Here is a 19586-nt window from a genome sequence, read left to right on the forward strand (position 1 = left end):
CCATAATAAAATGAAAACCTCTGAATATTCATTTGGGTGGCATGACTGTGTTTTCTGACCTGAACCAACCCCAGTCTCTTCTCCAGGGTCTCTTTATTGCCGTTGGTGCTGTTGAGTGAATTGAGGCGCTCCTGTACACCACTGAGCCATCCCCAGGTGCTCTGCAGCGTCTCCTCGAAGTTCTGCTGCTCCTGCAGGCTGAGCTGACATATGCGCAGTCTCTCCCTCGCTGCCTTGAGAAGTGCCTGATGCTGCAACTGCATCTGCGCAGACACTCGAAGCTCCGCCCCACTGCCATGACCCCCCTCACTTAGAGACTGAGCTTCCTGGCACAGACTCTCAAACGAATCCCTACAGGATAAGAGATTGGATTAATATAATATTTGTAGTATGAGGAATTTTAACAACATGCTTCCTTGCAAGCACTATTACAATTAAAAACCCCAAAATAATAAATGTAATAAAATAAAAACACATACTTTGCATAAGGAATTTTAAAAATGTAATGTAAAACACATGCATTAATAATAACACAATATTTATTTATTTAAAATTATTTATAAATATAATGCACTATACATGCATTAATAATAAAACATTGTTTATTAATTATTTATAAATAGAATTTCAAAAATTACAAAATGTATTAGTGAGTAAAATAATAAAATATTTAATAATCATTTATTTAACCATAAAATACATATATTTTGCATAAGAATTTTCTTATTGATTTAAATATATGTTAAATGCAAAATGCATAGATTTAAATAATACATACATACATACATGTTAATAATAACAAATTATTTATTAATTTTAAAACATTTATAAAACAAACATACAATTTCTGAAATATCAATGTTTAAATAAATAAAAAATTTTTTTTTTTTTTTTTTTTGTGGGGGAGGGGATTATTTAGGATATTTTAGAATATATTTTCCAAACGAGTATACAAGGTTAAAAACTGTAATTTTATACTGGTGCAAAAAACAGTCGGCCGTTTATTTACCCACCGAGGGCGCACAAATAGGACAAAAGATTGATATTTACTAGTTTAACATATTCTAACCTCTCTTTAAGCACTTCATGTTGGAATTCTTCCACGCGCTCCAGCGTCACCCGCTCTTGATCGCCGTGTCTCCCCTCAGGCAGCTCGGTGCTCATCCTCACATCCATGCGCTCCAGCCAGCGGGTCAACCTCTGCAGACGGCTCTCAAAGCTAGAAAGACACAGCACAGATTTCAATTCACAGCGTTCAGTGACAAATAACCCCCTGCCAACTTGAGAGCAGAGTGTAGGTCCTCTCTTCCACAGCAAAGCCGTTTATCCCCAGGAATTATTTCAAACAATCTGCCGCTCTAATATTTAACCCAGCAAGCAGCAGCGTGACACCTCTGTTAAGTTCTCACCCGCTGAGCAGACTGGCGCTCTCTTCCAGGTTCTGCTGGTTCTGTTTACACTGCTCCACGTAACTGTCCCAGTCCTGCTGGATGGAGGAGAGGTTCTGCTGGACTTGGCCAGCGCTGGCTTTGGGGAGGTGCAGAAGAAGCTTCTCACCCTCCGTACACACCAGCGTTAGACGGCTGTCTCCGTCATCCACCCGCTCCAGAGCTCCCTGTATTACAATGAGTTTAAGTGTTAAACGTTACACATGCATAACATGTCAGACATTGTTTGTACTACACATAAAACATGCCAAAAACTGCAAAGAATTTCACTGAAGGAGGAGATGATGCACTGTACTCTACCATTAAAAAGTTCACTTTTTTTAAAGAAATTATTACTTTTATTCTGTAAGGATGCATTAAATTGATCTAAAATTACAAGTAAAGACATTTGAAATGTTACAAAAATTCTATTTCAAATGATGCTGTTTTTTTGAGCTTTCTATTCATTAAACAATCCTGAATAAATGTATCAATATTTCCACAAAATTATGAAGCAGCACAACTGTTTGCAACATTAATAATAAGAAGAAATGTTTGGTGAGCTGCAAATCAGCATATTAAGAGTGATTTCTGAAGGATCATGTGACACTGAAAACTGGAGTAATGATGCTGAAAATTCAGCTTGGCATCATAAGAATAAATAATATTTTACAATATATTCAAATAGAAAACAGTTATTTTAACTTGTAATAATATTTGACATTATTACTGTGACTTCCAATTAACTTCCATTACCAGTCACAAACATTAAGTGTTGGTTTAAGACATTTTAACTGATGCTTGGTATCTGTTTTTAGGTATGCCCATAATGCACTTGATTATGATTTTATTGGCTGCAATTTTGGTGTTTTACATAGCATTTCCCTTTCAGTTTGGATGAGGTGTCATAAAAGATGAAATACCTTCAATTTCTGCAGTTTGCGTTCCACCACGCTCATGTCACCAGAATGATCGGCACATTCTCTCACAATGTCTTTCTGTCCAGAGAGCCATGTATGAAACTCCTTCACGAGATCTGAGAAGAGAAGATAAAGTGGACAGTAAGTAAACAATCCTTCCACAATGCCTGTCCTTGAATCAATAGGGAAGATCATTTTTTAATCAGGAATACAGCGATTCTCACCATTGAAGTGTTGCTGGAGGCCATGCTGCATGGACCCAAGCTTCTTAACACAGAGCTGATTGACCGTTTCATACTTCTTGATGAGGTCAGTCAGAGAGGAACCTAGACCGGCAAGTTCCTCGGATGGGTATTTTCTGCAAAGCGTGTTCAGGCTTTCCCGGGCCGAGTCAATGCTCGTCTGCTGGTTCTGAAGCTCCTTTTGGATTTCCTACGAATTGTATGCATAGAAAATATTAAATTTCTTCCCTTTAAAGTCCATTTATAATGTTAGTCAAGGTTTCTTGTATCAAAACAGTCATAATTTAGTGTTATCTACCATTTTTCACTGTCTGTCTGATCCCTAGAACTTTTAAACCTTCTATATGTGCAGTAAATGTCCTCTGTTATGATTGACTAATTGTGATATGCCTCAATTCACTCATTTCTTTAAAAGTGAAGTCGCTTTGGATAAAAACATCTGCTGAATGCATAAATGTAAATATGTTTCCTTCAAAATGCAAAAAAGCACACTTTCCCCTACCTTCACTCTGCAGATTTCTTCAGGAGCTGTTCCGCATGGTGAATCCACCAAAGATCTCTCAACGTTCTTCAACCACTCTGACATCTGGCTGAGAAAATCTTCTAGCTGCTTCTTCTGAGAGCAGAAATCTTGGAGGTTGCTCTTGGCTTGATCACATAACTCTTCAATGCTACTAATTTTCCTTCTGAGATCTGTTTCCATGACCTGGAAGATGGCGAACAGGTGATGAAACCAATTATCAAATCAATGAGCTGGAGAACAAACGGAGATCAGCCTTACCTGCAGTTTAGCAGGGACATCTTGGCCACCGCAGAGTTGTTTCAGCTCTGAAACTTTCTCTTGTAAAGCATCAATCTTCTTTTCTTTCAGGCCAACATCCTCCTACACAGAAAAATGAATAAAAATATTACACAACTGTTGCTCCGGTTTTATGAATGTGTTTAATAACACAGCCTGGAACATGCCTTGACTTCAGAGAGTTTGTTTGCGGTTTTCTGGCTATCGTTGAAGTTATTGAGGCCATCTGTAAGATCCATAACCGAGCTGTTGGACCAGCTTTCAATTTCTCCACCGATATCGTAGATTTCCACCCACAGAGCAGAGCTCCTCTTGAGACTTTCGAGATTGTCCTCGATTTTTTCTGAAACCTGTGTGGATATGAAGAATAATGGCTCTGTTATATGAGGTTTTTTTATTTATTGAAGACTCAATAATTGGCCTTCGGACAAACTCACATCTAGCCACTGGTCCACTGTAGCATCTATTTCTGTCTTCACAATCTGGGTGTCACAATCAGGGATCTTGTTTAATTCACTTAAAAGCTTCTTTCCTTTACTTGAAAATCGCTCTAGTACATCCTGGTTACTGGCCATCTCTGCTTTAACAGCTTCATGCTACAGAAAGGAAGACCATTAAAGACCCACATTTAAGTGTACCATGGACAGTAGAAGTTAGTAACTCTATTAACTGGTATTTCAAAATCTGCCTATAGATTGTCAGGTTTTACCTTCAACAGGGATCTTCGCGTATCCTCTTGGTCTTTTAGGACAGCTTTAATGTCGGATATAGCATCAGCACTCTCTAATATTGTGTTTATGGAAGACTTTAAGCTCTGGTAGTCCTTCATGAGCTCTACCAAAGCGCTGCTCTGCTCTTGCCTGGGACAAATACATGCAGCAATGTCAGTTAGGCACTAAAAATCTGCACGTCTGCATAACTAAAATATGGAAAATGAACTATGATACCCTCAGGTAGTGATGCTCAAACTTTTAGACCAAGCTGCAAACCATGATTGATCAAATCACACCATTCAAGAGCCACAAAGTCAACATGTAGCCACTAAAGACTTATGCTTTTAATTAAACATTACATGCAATTGTTTGTTCTCCATAAAGGTCCATAATATTGTTACTGCATTACTGAATAAATAAGTCTAAAAACTAAATAAATGTTGAATTTAATTTAATTTGGAAAAATTAAAAAGGGATCACTCATGTCCCACAATGTCACCATGTAACCACTAAAGACTTGAATATTAGAAAAAGATTTAAATTAATTAAAAAAAAAAAAAAACATTTAATTTAATTAAAATAAATAAATAAATGGCTAGAAGAAAATATATATATATATATATGGCTAAAAAGGACAATTGTCTACTACCAACAAAGATGAAATCTAATATCCAAAATAGAGGGGACCAAATGTAAAAGTTATAATAATTCTCCATTAACTAATCCATATTGATCAACCATTAATATCAATACTGTGTATGCAAGAACATTTTCTTACACTTAAAGTTATTAATATTTTGAATCACCTCACTACAAAGTGGAACAAACACAGTACAAGAGCCTGTTACTGGCGGCTCACCTTTCAGTAATGAGTTTCTTGGTGTCTTCCCAGGTGGTCTGAAGGAGGTTAATTTCCCTTAGTACTTCACCACCCAGCTCAGTGTCTCTCTGAGCCAGCTGTTGACCTTTGTCCCTGAGCCACTGCTCCTCGTGCTGGTGGGACTGCAGCTCATCTTCCAGCTGATTGAAGAACCGAAGCCTAAACACATCACAAATTCAATAAACAGCCCATCAGATATGAAATAGAAACAGCATAGTTGAAAAGAGTAATCCATACCTCTGCTGTAGAGTAAGCACATTGGGCTCTTTCAGGCCCTGATTATCTGCCTTCTCCTCAATATCCTCTACAGTTTTGAGCAGCTGCTCTTTACGCTGTCTGAACGAGCTCCAAAGAGCACCGAGAGCCTCAGCTTCGCTTTGTTTGGAGCCCAGTAGGTTCCTCACGGCGTCCAGCTCCACGCTCAAGGAGTCGGCCAATGAGCGGCACGAGGATCGAGCGTCCTTTCCATTCATCAGGTGGAGATGAGCCTTACAGAGGCTGCCGTCCAGATTCACAGCGAGCGTTTCAAGGCGACTGATATCAGGAACAATAGCTTCGAGGTCTTTCTGCAGCTCGTCCACCCGGCTTTTATCCCAACTCCCAGCGCTCTCCACGGTCTGTCTGAGGCCCTGAAGCACGCCGGCCGCCACACTATGGGTGTGTAAGAAGGCCTCTAGCTTCTCCAGACTCTCGTCTCGTAGTTCAACCAGCTGATGTGCCTCCATGTATGGCTGCAAGGAGCTCTCCCACCTTCCCTGAAGCTGCTGAACCTCAGCCGGCTCACAAACGTCACACAAGGTCTTAGTTTGCTGCTGAAGACTCTGTCTTAGAACACTTTGCTTCAGCAGATCATCTCTCCTCTCCTGGTGGGAAAGATTATAAAACAATACTGCCTTGTAAAATTGCCAATTTCTCTTCCTGGTGATAAATAACAAACTCATTTTATATTTACTCTCAGTTTAACACATTAAGCAATATAATCTTTTTAACGCCATGTCAGCTTCTATAGCGAGAGCCATGTTTAGTACAACTAAAAGCAAAATGATGTTTAAGATGAATTTTTTGTACAAACCTTACAACTAAATTTGGATTTCCTTAGTTAAAAACCTATTTAAAAGTATCAACAGAATAAAACAATTTAAAATATAAAAAAATGTATAATAAATTTAAAAAATTTACTTTTTAGTTATTTAACTTTTTAGTTATTTCGTAAAATCAATGCTTTTCCCTGGCACAATAATGTGACGTCTTTGAACAAATTTTTTTTTTTTATTTTTCATACATCCAAATAACTGGATTAAAATTTTTGGTAACACTTTAGAATAGGGAACACTTATTCACTATTAACTGACTTTTCCCTCAATAAATTCCTAATTGGCTGCTTATTAATAGTTAGTAAGGTAGTTGTTAAGTTTAGGTATTGGGTAGGATTAGGGATGTAGAATAAGGTCATGTAGAATAAGGCATTAATATGTGCTTAATTACTACTAATGAATGGCTAATATTCTAGTAATATGCATGCTAATAAGCAACTAGTTAAGAGACCTTAAAATAAAGTGTTACCAAATTTTTAATTCGAATGACATTCATAATATTTATATAATACTGTATTTACATACACAACATCTTTCATAAGTTTGGGATTAGTAAGTTTTTTTGTGATACTCATCAAGGCTGGATTTATTTGATCAAAAATAAAAGCAGTAATATGAAATATTATTATTATTTAAAATATCTGCTTTCTATTTGAGTATATTTTCAAATGCAATTTAATCCTGTGGTCAAGGCTCATTTCTTTCAGCAGCCATTAGTTATTATGAATGATTATTTTCTCTTTCTCTTCTCGAATGATTAATGTGAGATAACCATAGGAGAATCCTAATATTCCTCTAACTTAGCACTTTTTAGTTTTAACATACCAATTACACACCATACTGAATGGAGGCTCTCATAATGTTACGTACCTTGATATCACTGGTGGAAGGTTGAAGATCAGTGATATCAACGTGAGAAACCGAGTGTAAAGATGAGAGGAAAGATTCTGCCCATTTAAAGAACTTCTGCAGGGCTTGATCAAACTGCTCCACCTGAGAAAGGTGCTCCTGAAGCACTCGGATTCTGTGATGAAGAGGTTAATGTACAGTATTATGTTAGACATACTCAGTTTTTTTAATGCAAATTTATCCCTCACTCCACCCAAGACCATTTATGAAATCTAAGCAACAAAAATAGAAAACAAACATAACCACATTAACATACTGACCCACCCTGATGAACAAAAGCGTGATTTATGCCAGCACAAGGAGGCTGGCCAGACATAACAGAGGCCATTTATTTATAAGAGTATCAAAAGTGCAATAGCAAAAAAAATAGCCGTCAGAGAAAGGTTGGAATATAGCCATCCAAAACTAAATTACAACTAGTTTTGATGCAAGAAACCTAAAGATGAGGTTTCTTTAAACAAATGCAGCTTATGCTTAATATGACTGACCTTTGAGGTATAGCTGTGGTCTGACACTTCCATCTTTTCTCAAGCTGCTCATGATCTTCTTTGAGTGTTTTCACACGTTCGTCTGATGCAGTGGTGTAAAGAGTTGTTGTTTGGGAAACCAGCCTGTTGTAAACTGACTCCAGAGACTGAAGTTCACTCTGTAGGTGCTTTAAAAGAAGTTTGAAATTGAAATATTTCTAATAACTTCTAATATTAAATGTCCCTGCTATTTTCTAAAGAAAAACAAACTCTAAAAAACTAAAAAAACAAAAACAAATAGCATTAACCATTATTATAGGCGTACTTTTCACAATTCAGTTAAATTCAAATGGATAAAATAAATAAAATTAAGTCTGTCGTTCAGCTTAATATTCTGTTTAACATACAAATATGTCACATTATGGAAGTAAAATACATTGTGAATGTTGTTTCATGCTTTATGTAATTTATTACTTTCAGTTCCAGCAGTTCTCCATCCAGCTTAAGTTTGTCAACCGGGAGGAACTGAGAGTCAGGGCTGGACATGGATTCACATCTCTCCAGGCATGACTGCAGGGCAGACCAATCCTTTTCATACCTGAAACAGACAAAATAATCAAGAGATTTAAATAAATATCTCTTACAAAATATTTACTCTTCAGTTTTTTAACAATTTGAGATTGGATACCAACAGAGACAGCAAACATACTTTTGCCAGTGTGACAGAAGGCTCTCCATTTGGTTCTGTTTTTCCTTGGCCTGTTTTAAACACTGCTCGTAACTTTGCTGCAGGGCCGCCGCGGCTCTCTCGGCCTTCTCTCTCTCGCTGAGCCTGCGGGCGCCAGCAGACAGGGACAGCAGCGTGGCCTTCAGCTTTTCCAGGGACTGGAACATATCCTGAAAACCAAACCGATCACTTATTCAGGCTGAACTGGTGCAAATAAATGAGAAATGATCATGCAGTTATCATACCATGTGACTCTGTAGAGTTTTGTAGGTCTCGGATGAAGACACGCAGGAGGTGACAGGGCTGTCAAGTTTCTTCTGGATATCTTCAACCTCTGATTGTACCTTTTAAAAGAATGCAATGTCATTAGACAACACAAGAGTTCAGTAAGATTGCAGCAAACAGAATGTTCAAACGTACCTGTTGAAGGTTGGCACTGAACTTCGTCTGGTGGGAGGAGCTTTCTTCCAACTGTCCATTCAGATGTTCCACACTCTCCTTAAGCTCCTCCCAGTATCTGCCAATCTGTGTGAGACGGGATTTGATTCGTGCAGATTCGCCAGACGACACAAACTGGACCAGCGCTTGAGATTTCTCCTCCAGATTGGACAGGACCTGTGACCTCTCCTGCAGACCTTCTCTGATTGTCTGCTCACCAGAATATAAGAGATGAAATACTGCAATGTCAGCTGGATCTTTATCCAGAAAATTTTACATGAATTTTATTGAAATAAATCAGTTAATCTGATACTATTAATAAAAATACTATAAGCATAATATAAATTTTTCAGTTTATAAACTGAGGACCACATCCTACGGAAAATAAATGTGCAACTTAACACATTAACTAAATTAATGAATTAAAAAAATGGTGATACTAAATGACAAGCAACAATTAAATGATTAGTGATATTAAATGACAAGAAATGCAATTATAAATATAAAAGATATTAACAAAAATAAAAAACTAAAGAATACAACATTAATTATAAACTTTAATCAATTTATAATCATTTATATTAATAAAATTATTATACATACAGTCAAGTTTCTTGAAGTTATGAATAAAAAAATTAATGATTAATGAATATATAGAACATTTTCAATTGAATAAATTACGTAATTTGTTTTATAGAGTAATAGAAACGATTTTAAATAAATATAGAAGCCATGTAGTCATTTCGAAAGACATGTTGTTCATTTTTTTAATGATATATTTATTTTCACACCTTTACGGTACAGATCTGCTGGTCCAAAGGTGTGCTGGAGGTTTTCAAGGCATCCATTTCTCTTTCTCTCTCCGTTATCCATGTGGAAAATGCTTCAAACTCGCCCCCGAAAGTACTCCACTGAACTTTCATCCCCTCCAAAGTCTTCACACTGAAAAATGACAGTAATCAAAAAACGGCCTTATTGATTAATAATGAATACACATATCATGTTTAATACATTTGCCTTAATAATCTTAGTGTAAAGTAGGGATGCATGATATTTATCGGACCGATAAATTATTGACCGATATGAGTGAAAATTACGTCATTTTTATCGCTCCGATAAATAAATGAAATCCGATAACTAGATCCGATAAAGTACGCTTGCTGGTAAATCAATCAATCAGTCTGATTTGTCTGAGAGTCATCCACTTTCCGAGTGCAAGTGACAGCAGCTTTAAACTGCAGTGACTCTCAGCTTGTGTCGCGCTCATTAGGTCATCATTTGTGAACATGTCTTCGCCGGTCTGGAAGTTCTTCTTGGTGGCAGAGGAGGACAATACCATTGCTATTTGCAAAGCATGTTGAGCAAGGATTCCGAGAGGAGGAAAAAAGGCGTCATGTTTTAACACAACAAATCTTATATCTCACTTGAAAGGTTGTCATCGCGGCGAAGCTGTATTAAAAGAAAATAATAATTAGGGACTTTAAGCAGCGCCTCCACTGCTGGAACGGCAACGGCATTGCAAAGTGATATTGCGCGTTCGCGACTTCAGCTGCTACTTTGTGGCGTTCTACAGTGGCGTTTTATGGTATATACCATTTAATTCCATCAGTATATGATTCTACCATTAGTCTTTCATTTAATCTGTGTTGATTAAGTTTTAAACTTAAGCTCATTTTAACTATTTTTTTTGTTTGTACAAAGATATGTCTTCTGTTAGCAACAGCACCTCAAGTAGCACTGAGACTAAAGATATGTGAAGAGAACAATGTAAATATTGCCTAAACATCCTACTCATAATCCATCATTTGTATTTAAATAAAATGACTGAAAGCCACGTTGGTCTTTTTTTATGTTCTCGGCTTTTTATGTTTTTTTTTTTATTCTTCTCGGCTACGGGAAGAATACATTTTTATGTTCTCGGCTACGGCGGTGTAACAGCTTACTTCCGGTCAATGTAGCCGTTCCATTCGCAGCTGTTGCTTAAAGTCCCTATATAACTTCCTCATCCTCATGCACTAAAAAGGTTGAATAGATGCATTTCTTTATGCATGAAATATCTGAATATAAATATGTTGTTAATGAGTTGTTAATTGCAGATAAACCATAGTTCTGTCATAGTTCTGTTAAACCATTTCTGTTACTAAGTATTGTGGTGCCTTACACAAAAAATAAAAACATTTGAAGAGTCAGGACTGATGTTTGCTATTATAGTTAGGCCAGAGCTACTAAAATATCAGTTTCATCAGTGCATCTTAGATTTTGTATTCTCCTGGGTGCACAAACTGCAGATTATATGAAAATAATATATAATATAAAAATGTGAACTTATCGGTTATCGGTATCGGCCATGAGAAGGACTTAATTATCGGTATCGGTTAAAATTTTTCATATCGTGCATCCCTAGTGTAAAGTCTATGAAATAAAGTAGGGTATTACTCTCGCTTGAGGCCAGTCTCAACTTTGTCCACTTGTTCACTCAGAGCACGTGCTTGATCCTGGAGGAGAGACTGATTTTTGGGGCCCAATTGGATCTCTGTGGCCCTCTTGAGAAGAGTGTTCACTTGTCTGGCCTCTGTTTCACACTGTTTCAGGAGTTCCTGCAGGAACAATTGTAACAGATGAAGTGAAAATGTCCGTGGCACTGTTTTGTTTTTGTGAGGCAAAATAAACCAAATGATTACAAACAATTTCAAAACAAAAGCCTGTAGTTCATTAGCCTGTAGGCTTTTTAAAGTTGCGTGTATATTGGCTATTTTACAATGGCTTATAATTAGGCTCATTCAGTGTATGCCCAGAGAAGATTTTCTAATGAGGATTTTGGTTGTAAAAGCTCTCGCAGCTCTTCGGTTTTCAAAATAAAGACGCTCATGTTTAATTAAAGGTGATTCATTACCTCGAGCACTTGGAGATCAAGTGTTATTCTCACCTTGGCCTGCTCCAGCTCCGTGCTGAGACTGTCTGGACTGCTGAAGTTCATCTCTCTCTCTGTGACCGATCGCACTTTACCCACAAACTCCCTCACTGCTGCCTGCTGACCGTCAAACTCCTGCCAAGCAGCTAAAGTCACCTGACAACAGAGATGGACATTGTTTCAAAGTCAGTTTATCTGCTTAATAAAAAAATGAAATAAAAATAAAAAATCAATGTGAAACTGCATTCAAAACACAATATATACATTTAATCTATTAAATTAAATTTGACATACATTCTCACCTCAAGGTTCTGTAACATATACATAATTATATTATTAAATGAATTTTAATTTTATTTTATGTAATTTGACTTGACTTAACTGGCCATTCTCACCTCCAGGTTCTTTTCCTGTGACTCTGTGCTTTGATCCATTTTTCTCAAGGTAGCCTCTAGTTTCTGCAGGTCTTCCTGTAGGCTCTCCTCCAGACCCTCCTCTACCTGCAGCTGCTTTCCACGGGTTATCTGCTCTTGCATTTCCTTTCTCTTCAGCCGGAGACGCTTGAGTTGTTGCTGCACATTAGGAAAGCACATGAATGTTAGATATAAATATGATTTTCGGCTAACTGTGATTTATCAGGGTTATGATTCATTCAGTGAGGGTGGCACCTGATGAAGCAGCAGCAGTTGTTGGGCTTCTCTGACGGACTCAGAGTCCAGAATCTTGCTGGTCTCTGACTGCAGCTCCTTCTGACCCTGGGTCAACTCCTCCAGTGTAGTTTTCACCTCCTCTCTGAACTGCACACAGTCGCTCACCGCCAGGACGACCTTCTCTGACTACCACAACACACACACACAATCTGTTATTAATATTTAAAAGCATCATAACACAGGAAAGACATTGATGTCAAGGCACAGTAGCAAAAACAGCCAGTTTAATTCTAAGAGGGTGGAAAATGGTCATGTAAAAGTAAATTAGAAACCATTAAGAGTGGGCGATAGGGCAAATGTGTTACAAAACTAGATAATCTCATCAAAAGTTGTTTAATCCAAAGAAAATACTTCAAAAAACCCTGAATGTAACAACTGATGGACTAATTTACTTTATACATAGCAGCTAACAGATGATTTACATTGATATTTTCTTATGTGACAGATGATTTTATCAGGTATGTAAAATATTAAAATAGCAGGATTAATGTTGCAAAATACTGCAATTATGAAACAAATACAACTTCAAGTGTAAAGCAGCTCTAAAAAGACAATATAGTGTCATAATTCATCTTAATTTAGTTAAATGATCTATCCATCTATCTATCTCTGTGTGTGTGTGTGTGTGTGTGTGTGTCTATATAACCTCCAGCTTCAAAATATACAGAGAATATAAAATATGATTGTGTATTATATTATATTAATATATTATATAAAATGTATTATATACAATTTATATCTATATTATATATATTTCATATACACTTAATATAGAAAATGTATTTATTTAATTGCTTTCATATTCCTCACCTCCAGGTTTTATCAAATAGATATCAGCAAGCAGCTGATTTACATTGGAATTTACCCATATTGCAGGTGATTTTGATTCATGGTTCATAAATGAGTATGTCTTACCTCAGAAAGGGATGTGAGGAGACCCTTAAAGTCATTGGAGAGTTTGCTGAGAGCAGCTCCCTGTCTCTGAGCGTCACTCTCTGTGCAAACCTCTATCAGAGCGGCCAAACGCGTCTTCAACCAGCTCACATTCCCCTCCTGCAGTTCAGCATCGTTTCTCAGACTCTGCAAATCATGAAGAAGCGATCAATCAAGATTTCACATAGCTGTCACATTCATTTTCTTACCACTTCATCTTGTTTCTCACCTCAATGGTGGATTTGACCTGTCCAAACTTGCTGGGGTCTCCAGCTCTGTTTCGCAGAAGTCTGAGCTGACTTTCCTTCGATGTAACCCAGGCAGAGAGTTCAGAGCACCTGCAAACACACAAAATACAATTATATTGCTAATATTCTATAAATTAAAATGAACTTTTATCAGCAGGGATTTTACATGCAACAGACAGTACAATAGTTAAGTCACATTTATTTATATAGCACTTTATACAATACAGATTCAATTCAAGTCAGTAATAGTGGGAATGTTGCAAAGTTCAATAGTTATGAAGCGAATACAATTCAATAATAAAGAAGCTTGACAGAAGGTAACAGTGTCATTATTCAGCTCAAGTCAGTTCTATGTTGATTCAGTTCAGTTCAATAATTGTGCAAAGTTCATGCAATTATGAAATAAGCTTAATTGAGCAATAAACAGCTTTACAGAAGACAATAGTGTGATTATTCAGCTCAAATCCATCCAATATTGATTCAATTCAGATCAATAACTGTAGATGTTGCTAAATTAGTGTCATAATCCATCTTAATTCAGCTCAAATTTTGTTCTTATCCGATAGTGCAATTAAGTCAATAATATTACTGAATATTAATTTTCTAACCAATTAAAATTCAATATTCAAAGGACCAAAGGTTTACCTGGTATTAAACTCCTTCCATTTGTCCGGGTGCTGCATTAGTTTCTGGTGTGTGCTGTCAATATCCTCTCTGACCTCTGCAAACGCTGTCCTGGCGTTCTCTAAAGTTTGCCGGGCTTGTTCGTTCTCCGGAAGCTTCGAGCACAGCTCCTCCATATGCTGTAAACGCTTCTCACAAAGAGCCTGAGGACCCTTCTCCTTAAAAAACATCTACAAAAAATCCAATATAAGTGTTCCCTATTTCGAAGGATAGAAAGAGTGCTTATAGAGGGGTGTAATGCTGGTGGCTCTCACCCTGTGCTCTTTAATTAACCTCTCGCTGCCCATGCTGGGCAGACTGCGGTTCTCACGGGCCAGTTCAGCCTGACACTCCTGCACTGACGCCATCAGACGACTCTTCTCCAGCTCCACCTTCAGATGCAGCAGGTGAGAGGGAACCTCTGTTTGGACATCCTGCAGAAAAGATGCATTTTCATATTGTGGGTGCAGTTCAATGCAACTTGCAAAGTGTTTTTTTTGTTGTTTTTTTAATTCAATTACAAAATTAAATTACTTAAAAATGCTAGGCTTTGCATTAATTCAGTTTTAAAAATAACCATTTGTTAAAAACTTCAAGTGTTAAAAGCAAACATTAACAGCCCAATTATATATATATCCTGCAGATAAAGTAACAGAATATAGTGCAATCCTTGAAGTGTAATTAGATCTTTTATTTTTATCTTTGTTTGCTTCTTTCTTTACTTCCTTAATTTTGAAGTAGACACTAATGTCAATAATTCAGTATTTATTTATTTATATCATTATATATAAGTGCAACAAAATTAATTAAAAACAGTTTGATATACATGAACAGTTAAAACAATAAAAAAAAGTATTATTATTATGATCAATTTAAAAATATTATTACTATTATTATTAAAATATAAGTAAATAATTTAATAACAACAACTAAAAATAAATAGATTTTTTAAATAGAATTATTAGTAACCTTTTGAAATGCTATAGAAATGGTTGGTATTGTGAGGTGAGACTGTAATACTGTAAGTGTTCTCTGACCTTCCACTGTTTGTGCAGTTTCCTGACTGTTTCCTGCAGACTCTGCTGTTCTTGCTCTGGTAGTATATCTGTGAGTTCATCACAGGCTTTCAGAAAGGCATTGAGAACTCTCTGATCCAGCTGCCCAAAGAACTCCTGCAGGACATTCAATAGAAACGTTATGAAATCATTTCAGCTTTGAAATTTCTCTTAATACATTTCCTTCTGGAGACCAAATAAAGTTCAAACTCTGCTTTTGGCCTATTTGCCGAGCACTAGAATAGACGGTTGGGTTTCATTTCTCACAGTGTGCTTTTTCAGAAGGTCCTCTGGGTTTCCTCTCTCAGTCATGGAGCTGCGAGCTATTTTCAGAACCTTCTCCAGCTCCACACGAGACTCCTCAAATCTCTTCATCAGGCTGCTGTTCGCCTCCACATGCCTCTTCCATTCTGTGGTTTCTTTAACCATGCCCTTTTTGAGATAAAACATACAGTACAACAATGAACATTTATAAAAGAAAAAAATCACAATTGTTTCTCCAAAACTGATCAATGAGATCAAATGGATTCTGCCTAATTCTCCTGATTCTCAGATTGTCGTTCTACTGTATCTGCTCTAAAGTTTCAGAAGAGATCACAAACTCTGCTCTGATTTACCAAGATACCATAGTTTGCAATCTTTAGTCATAGATTTTAACATTAAACATGTCTCAGTCTCAGTCTTGACATGACGTTGCTCTTCCGATGGTGCGGTTCCCACCTGTGAAGAGGCCTGAAGCTCTGAGATTCTCCTCTCTAGCAGTGATGTGTCCAGGTGTTTTAGGTTCTTGCTGGTGTCCAGTGATTTCAGAATGATCTGATGGTTTTTATCAATCACTGACAGACACTTTTTACAGCTCTGCTGATAGGTCACTAGCTCCTGATGATTGTGTAAATAGAGAAAATACAAAGAGAGAGAATTAATGGCAAATACATTTTTAAATATTGTGTGTTCATAAAATCTTAAAACCTGTCCACACAAAACAATTTTTGGGACCAAAACTATTGGACAATTTTCATCATTCCCTAAAATATTTTGACTTGACACAAAATATTTCAATAACACAGAAGAGTTTTAACCAGTGTAATTTTAGTTTTATTGAGATACTATTATAATTTTTATTAATATTTTGAATTAGTATTTTTTCTATTGTTCTATTTTCTATTTCTAATATGTTTATATAATTTAAATAATTTTTATTATTTTTTATTTCTAAATTTAATTATTTTATTTTTATTTAATATAATATTTTATTTGTTATATTATGTTGCAGTCATTTCGGGGTTTTTTTAATGCATCAAGTTAAACTAAATGAATGCCTTGGCTGAATTATTATTTTTTTGTATGTATGTATGTGTGTGTGTGTGTGTGTGTGTGTGTGTGTATATACAGTATATATATTATTTCAGTTAACATTCATTCCCTGGTTAACTGCTGTATTTCAGTATTGAATGACATATTATATTATGATTATTTTTAAAGTCATCATTCATTGAGCTAACATTATCATAACCCTAAAATCTCATTGTCACACCACCCTTGAGTGCAACCCATAGCCCTTTAGTCACCTGACACTTCTGCTTGAAATCTCCTGGAGCCTCCGAGTCCCGGGAGGAAGTGATGCGGCTTGCCTTCTCCAGCGACTGGTAGAACCCAGTGATATGTTTCTCCATCTCCTCTAATGGAGGCAGCATGGCCTGGGACTCCCTCAGGAGGGGCAGAGATCTTTCTCTTATCTAAAAGACACATTGAGGTCATAATGTAAGACGGTGTGATTACGGATTAATGTGGTAGTTCAGAAGGGAAAATACGGGGCATGCACCTTGCTGATCTCATCCTTGATGGCGGCCATGGTAGCCAGCATCTGTGCAATCTCCTCCTCGGTGAGGTCTTTGGTCAGCTGCTGTGCGTTACGTGTGGCCGTCTTGTACGCCGCCTCCATGGACGGCACTTTGTGCTTGATATCCTGTGAGAAATTAGTTTTACATAATCTCTAGCTGATGCAACAATAAACAGCATTCATTTTTTATATATGAACTGAATGGATAATTGTATAAATTCACATATTACAGTATGTACACTACCATTCAAAAATTTGGTGTTATTTTATTCAGTAAGGATGCATTAAACTGATTATCATCAACATAGATAATAATAAAAAATGATTCTTGAGAAGCAAATCAGCATATTAGAATGATTTCTGAAGGATGATGAGACACTGAAAACTGGAGTAATGAAAATTCAGCTTTACGTCACAGGAATAAATTACATTTTAAAATATATTCAAATAGAAAAAAATGTTTTAAATATTATTGTTTTTACTATATATATTTTGGACTTTTAAAAATGCAGCCTTGATGCAGCCTTGATTCAACTCCAAACTTTTAAAACAGTAGTCTAATCAGTCAATATAAAGTCAACTGCTTGAAATTGAAAATTCAAGAGGTTTTATCCCTCTAAAGTGGTTAATGCTGCGATTGACCGATAACTACCAAGTATTCCAGAGAACCAGCTTTGTGAAATTTGATTACCTCAACATCTTGTAGATATGTCCGTATGTTCAGAAATGAAACTTGAACTGGAGTGTTCATCCTCGCATTGGCCGTGTCAATAAATGCCTTTAAAGCTTCGATCCCATCGTCATAATCTTTTCTCAGTTTGTCCACTTCATCTGCTCTTGCATACTAAGAAAATAAAGTGTCATCAGAATTATGTTTACACCAATATGAATATTGACATTATTTCATAACAGGCACAGAAGCAAGAGACTGTCAATGAGGGTCAGAAAGAGGAAAACTAAATTATGACTGTGTTGGGTGAAAGAAACCCTGACTTGAGGGATAAAAACAAAATGCTTGTCGTGTAGTGTAGAATAAGCACTTAAACATGACGTCACGTCTTACATGTTTGACTTTGACAAACAGCTCTCTCCATCTGCCGTTGAGAAGAAGCAACTGCTGTTTCAGTTCTCGAGACACAGTCTCATCGCACGTCTCAATCAGAAAGTTCCCAGCATCATTCATGTCCATGTGCTGCTGAATCCAGTGTGGAAGATTCCGGAAAAACTCCTGCAGAAGAATTCACACTGTTTATACACAACAGTTTTCATTCAACAGCATTTCATCTGAAAGTCTCAAACATTTCAACGCACCCGTTTGTCGCTCTCTGACTGGTTGAGCATCTTCTCAGCGTCCTCCAGCCAGGCCTGCAGGCTGGCCACTGCGCTGCTGTATTTCTCCCAGTTGCAGATCACTTCCTCCAGCATGCTGCGGACGCTGCGCACCTCCACTGACAGGTTCTTCCACTGCGCTGTGGCATCGCTCAGAAACTTATTCACCCCTTCTACCTCCTCAGCTGAAGGCAAATCACATTATGAATAACAGTCTTGCACACTAAAAACAAATGAATACATGCAATTGTACTTTTGGTAAACTAAACTGGTATACTTAAAGTCTGCTAAATTGGGACAACTAATTTTGTACTTCATGCACATTAATTGTGCTGAAGTCACACTAAAGATATAATGAAGTATATTTAATTGTGCTAAAGTGGAACTATTGCAAATATACTTCAAGTGCACTTTAAATATCTTGCATTTAAAGACTGGTATTATTCATACAATCCTCATCAATAGTGACATTAAACCACATTTTAGGCTTAATATTAAGAAATGTGCGTTGTGCACAAGTAGTACTCCAAATAAAGTTTAATTAACATTTTTATATCAGTAAGTCTCAAGTGATATGTCAGTAAATGTTAATAGATTTGAACTATACTTAGAATGAAATAAACGTATTTTAAATATAATACTTTTCTACTAGGGCAGTCACTATGAGTACTGTGGTTTCTCTAAACTCACCTCTCTTGGGGATTTTACTGCCTAGAATGTGAAATAGTTAAACCACATTACTACACTCGACATGGCACCTTTGTATCGAGTCCTAAAACCTAACAATAACACATCCAGGTCATGTTTCTTGCCATTTTCAAAAGAATAAAAATAAGAAATTATATTTTGCATAAATACAGGCTATATTTATTTATTTTATTATTATTTAACATTATTTTTGGGGGAAGGTTTTTTTGTCACATTATTTTTTATTACATTAAAACACATTTACCCCTATTTCTAATGTCTTATATGCTACTTATTTAATCAAAAATATATATATTAAAACACAGTAATATTGTGAAATGTTATCATAATTTAAAATAACTCTTTTCTATGTGAATTCATGAATATATTTTAAAATTTAATTCATTTATGTGATGCAAAGCTGAATTTTCAGCATCTTTACTCCAGTCTAATTTGCTAATTTGGTGATATATGCATACTGTACTTTTAATTTTTTTTCAGGATTCTTTTATATAAGTTCAATAGAACAGCATTTATTTGAAACAGAATTTGTTGTAACAATGTCAAAGTCTAATTTTTGATCAGTTTAATGCA

At 36.4% G+C, this 19586-nt stretch overlaps 1 protein-coding gene and 1 pseudogene across 1 annotated transcript in view; both read right to left on the reverse strand.

Annotated features, from left to right (window-relative positions):
• Positions 1-19586, reverse strand: part of LOC131523534 (NACHT, LRR and PYD domains-containing protein 3-like) — a 454982-nt pseudogene that overhangs the window by 192850 nt on the left and 242546 nt on the right.
• Positions 1-19586, reverse strand: part of syne1b (spectrin repeat containing, nuclear envelope 1b) — a 97317-nt gene that overhangs the window by 60645 nt on the left and 17086 nt on the right. Inside the window, 35 exon segments of the mRNA XM_058749891.1 lie at positions 60-351; positions 1070-1219; positions 1410-1615; positions 2351-2463; positions 2572-2779; positions 3092-3295; positions 3371-3472; positions 3556-3738; positions 3826-3984; positions 4098-4248; positions 4961-5140; positions 5219-5844; positions 6946-7099; positions 7473-7639; positions 7926-8049; positions 8161-8348; positions 8424-8522; positions 8599-8826; positions 9408-9558; positions 11053-11213; positions 11543-11683; positions 11923-12099; positions 12196-12363; positions 13153-13317; positions 13400-13508; positions 14064-14272; positions 14357-14515; positions 15119-15253; positions 15404-15568; positions 15857-16015; positions 16705-16872; positions 16959-17102; positions 17668-17820; positions 18040-18204; positions 18288-18490. Of these exon segments, the coding sequence (XP_058605874.1) occupies positions 60-351; positions 1070-1219; positions 1410-1615; positions 2351-2463; positions 2572-2779; positions 3092-3295; positions 3371-3472; positions 3556-3738; positions 3826-3984; positions 4098-4248; positions 4961-5140; positions 5219-5844; positions 6946-7099; positions 7473-7639; positions 7926-8049; positions 8161-8348; positions 8424-8522; positions 8599-8826; positions 9408-9558; positions 11053-11213; positions 11543-11683; positions 11923-12099; positions 12196-12363; positions 13153-13317; positions 13400-13508; positions 14064-14272; positions 14357-14515; positions 15119-15253; positions 15404-15568; positions 15857-16015; positions 16705-16872; positions 16959-17102; positions 17668-17820; positions 18040-18204; positions 18288-18490 (6266 nt within the window).

The sequence above is a fragment of the Onychostoma macrolepis genome, chromosome 17 (assembly GCF_012432095.1).
Source record: "Onychostoma macrolepis isolate SWU-2019 chromosome 17, ASM1243209v1, whole genome shotgun sequence".
Classification (NCBI taxonomy): Eukaryota; Metazoa; Chordata; class Actinopteri; order Cypriniformes; family Cyprinidae; genus Onychostoma; species Onychostoma macrolepis.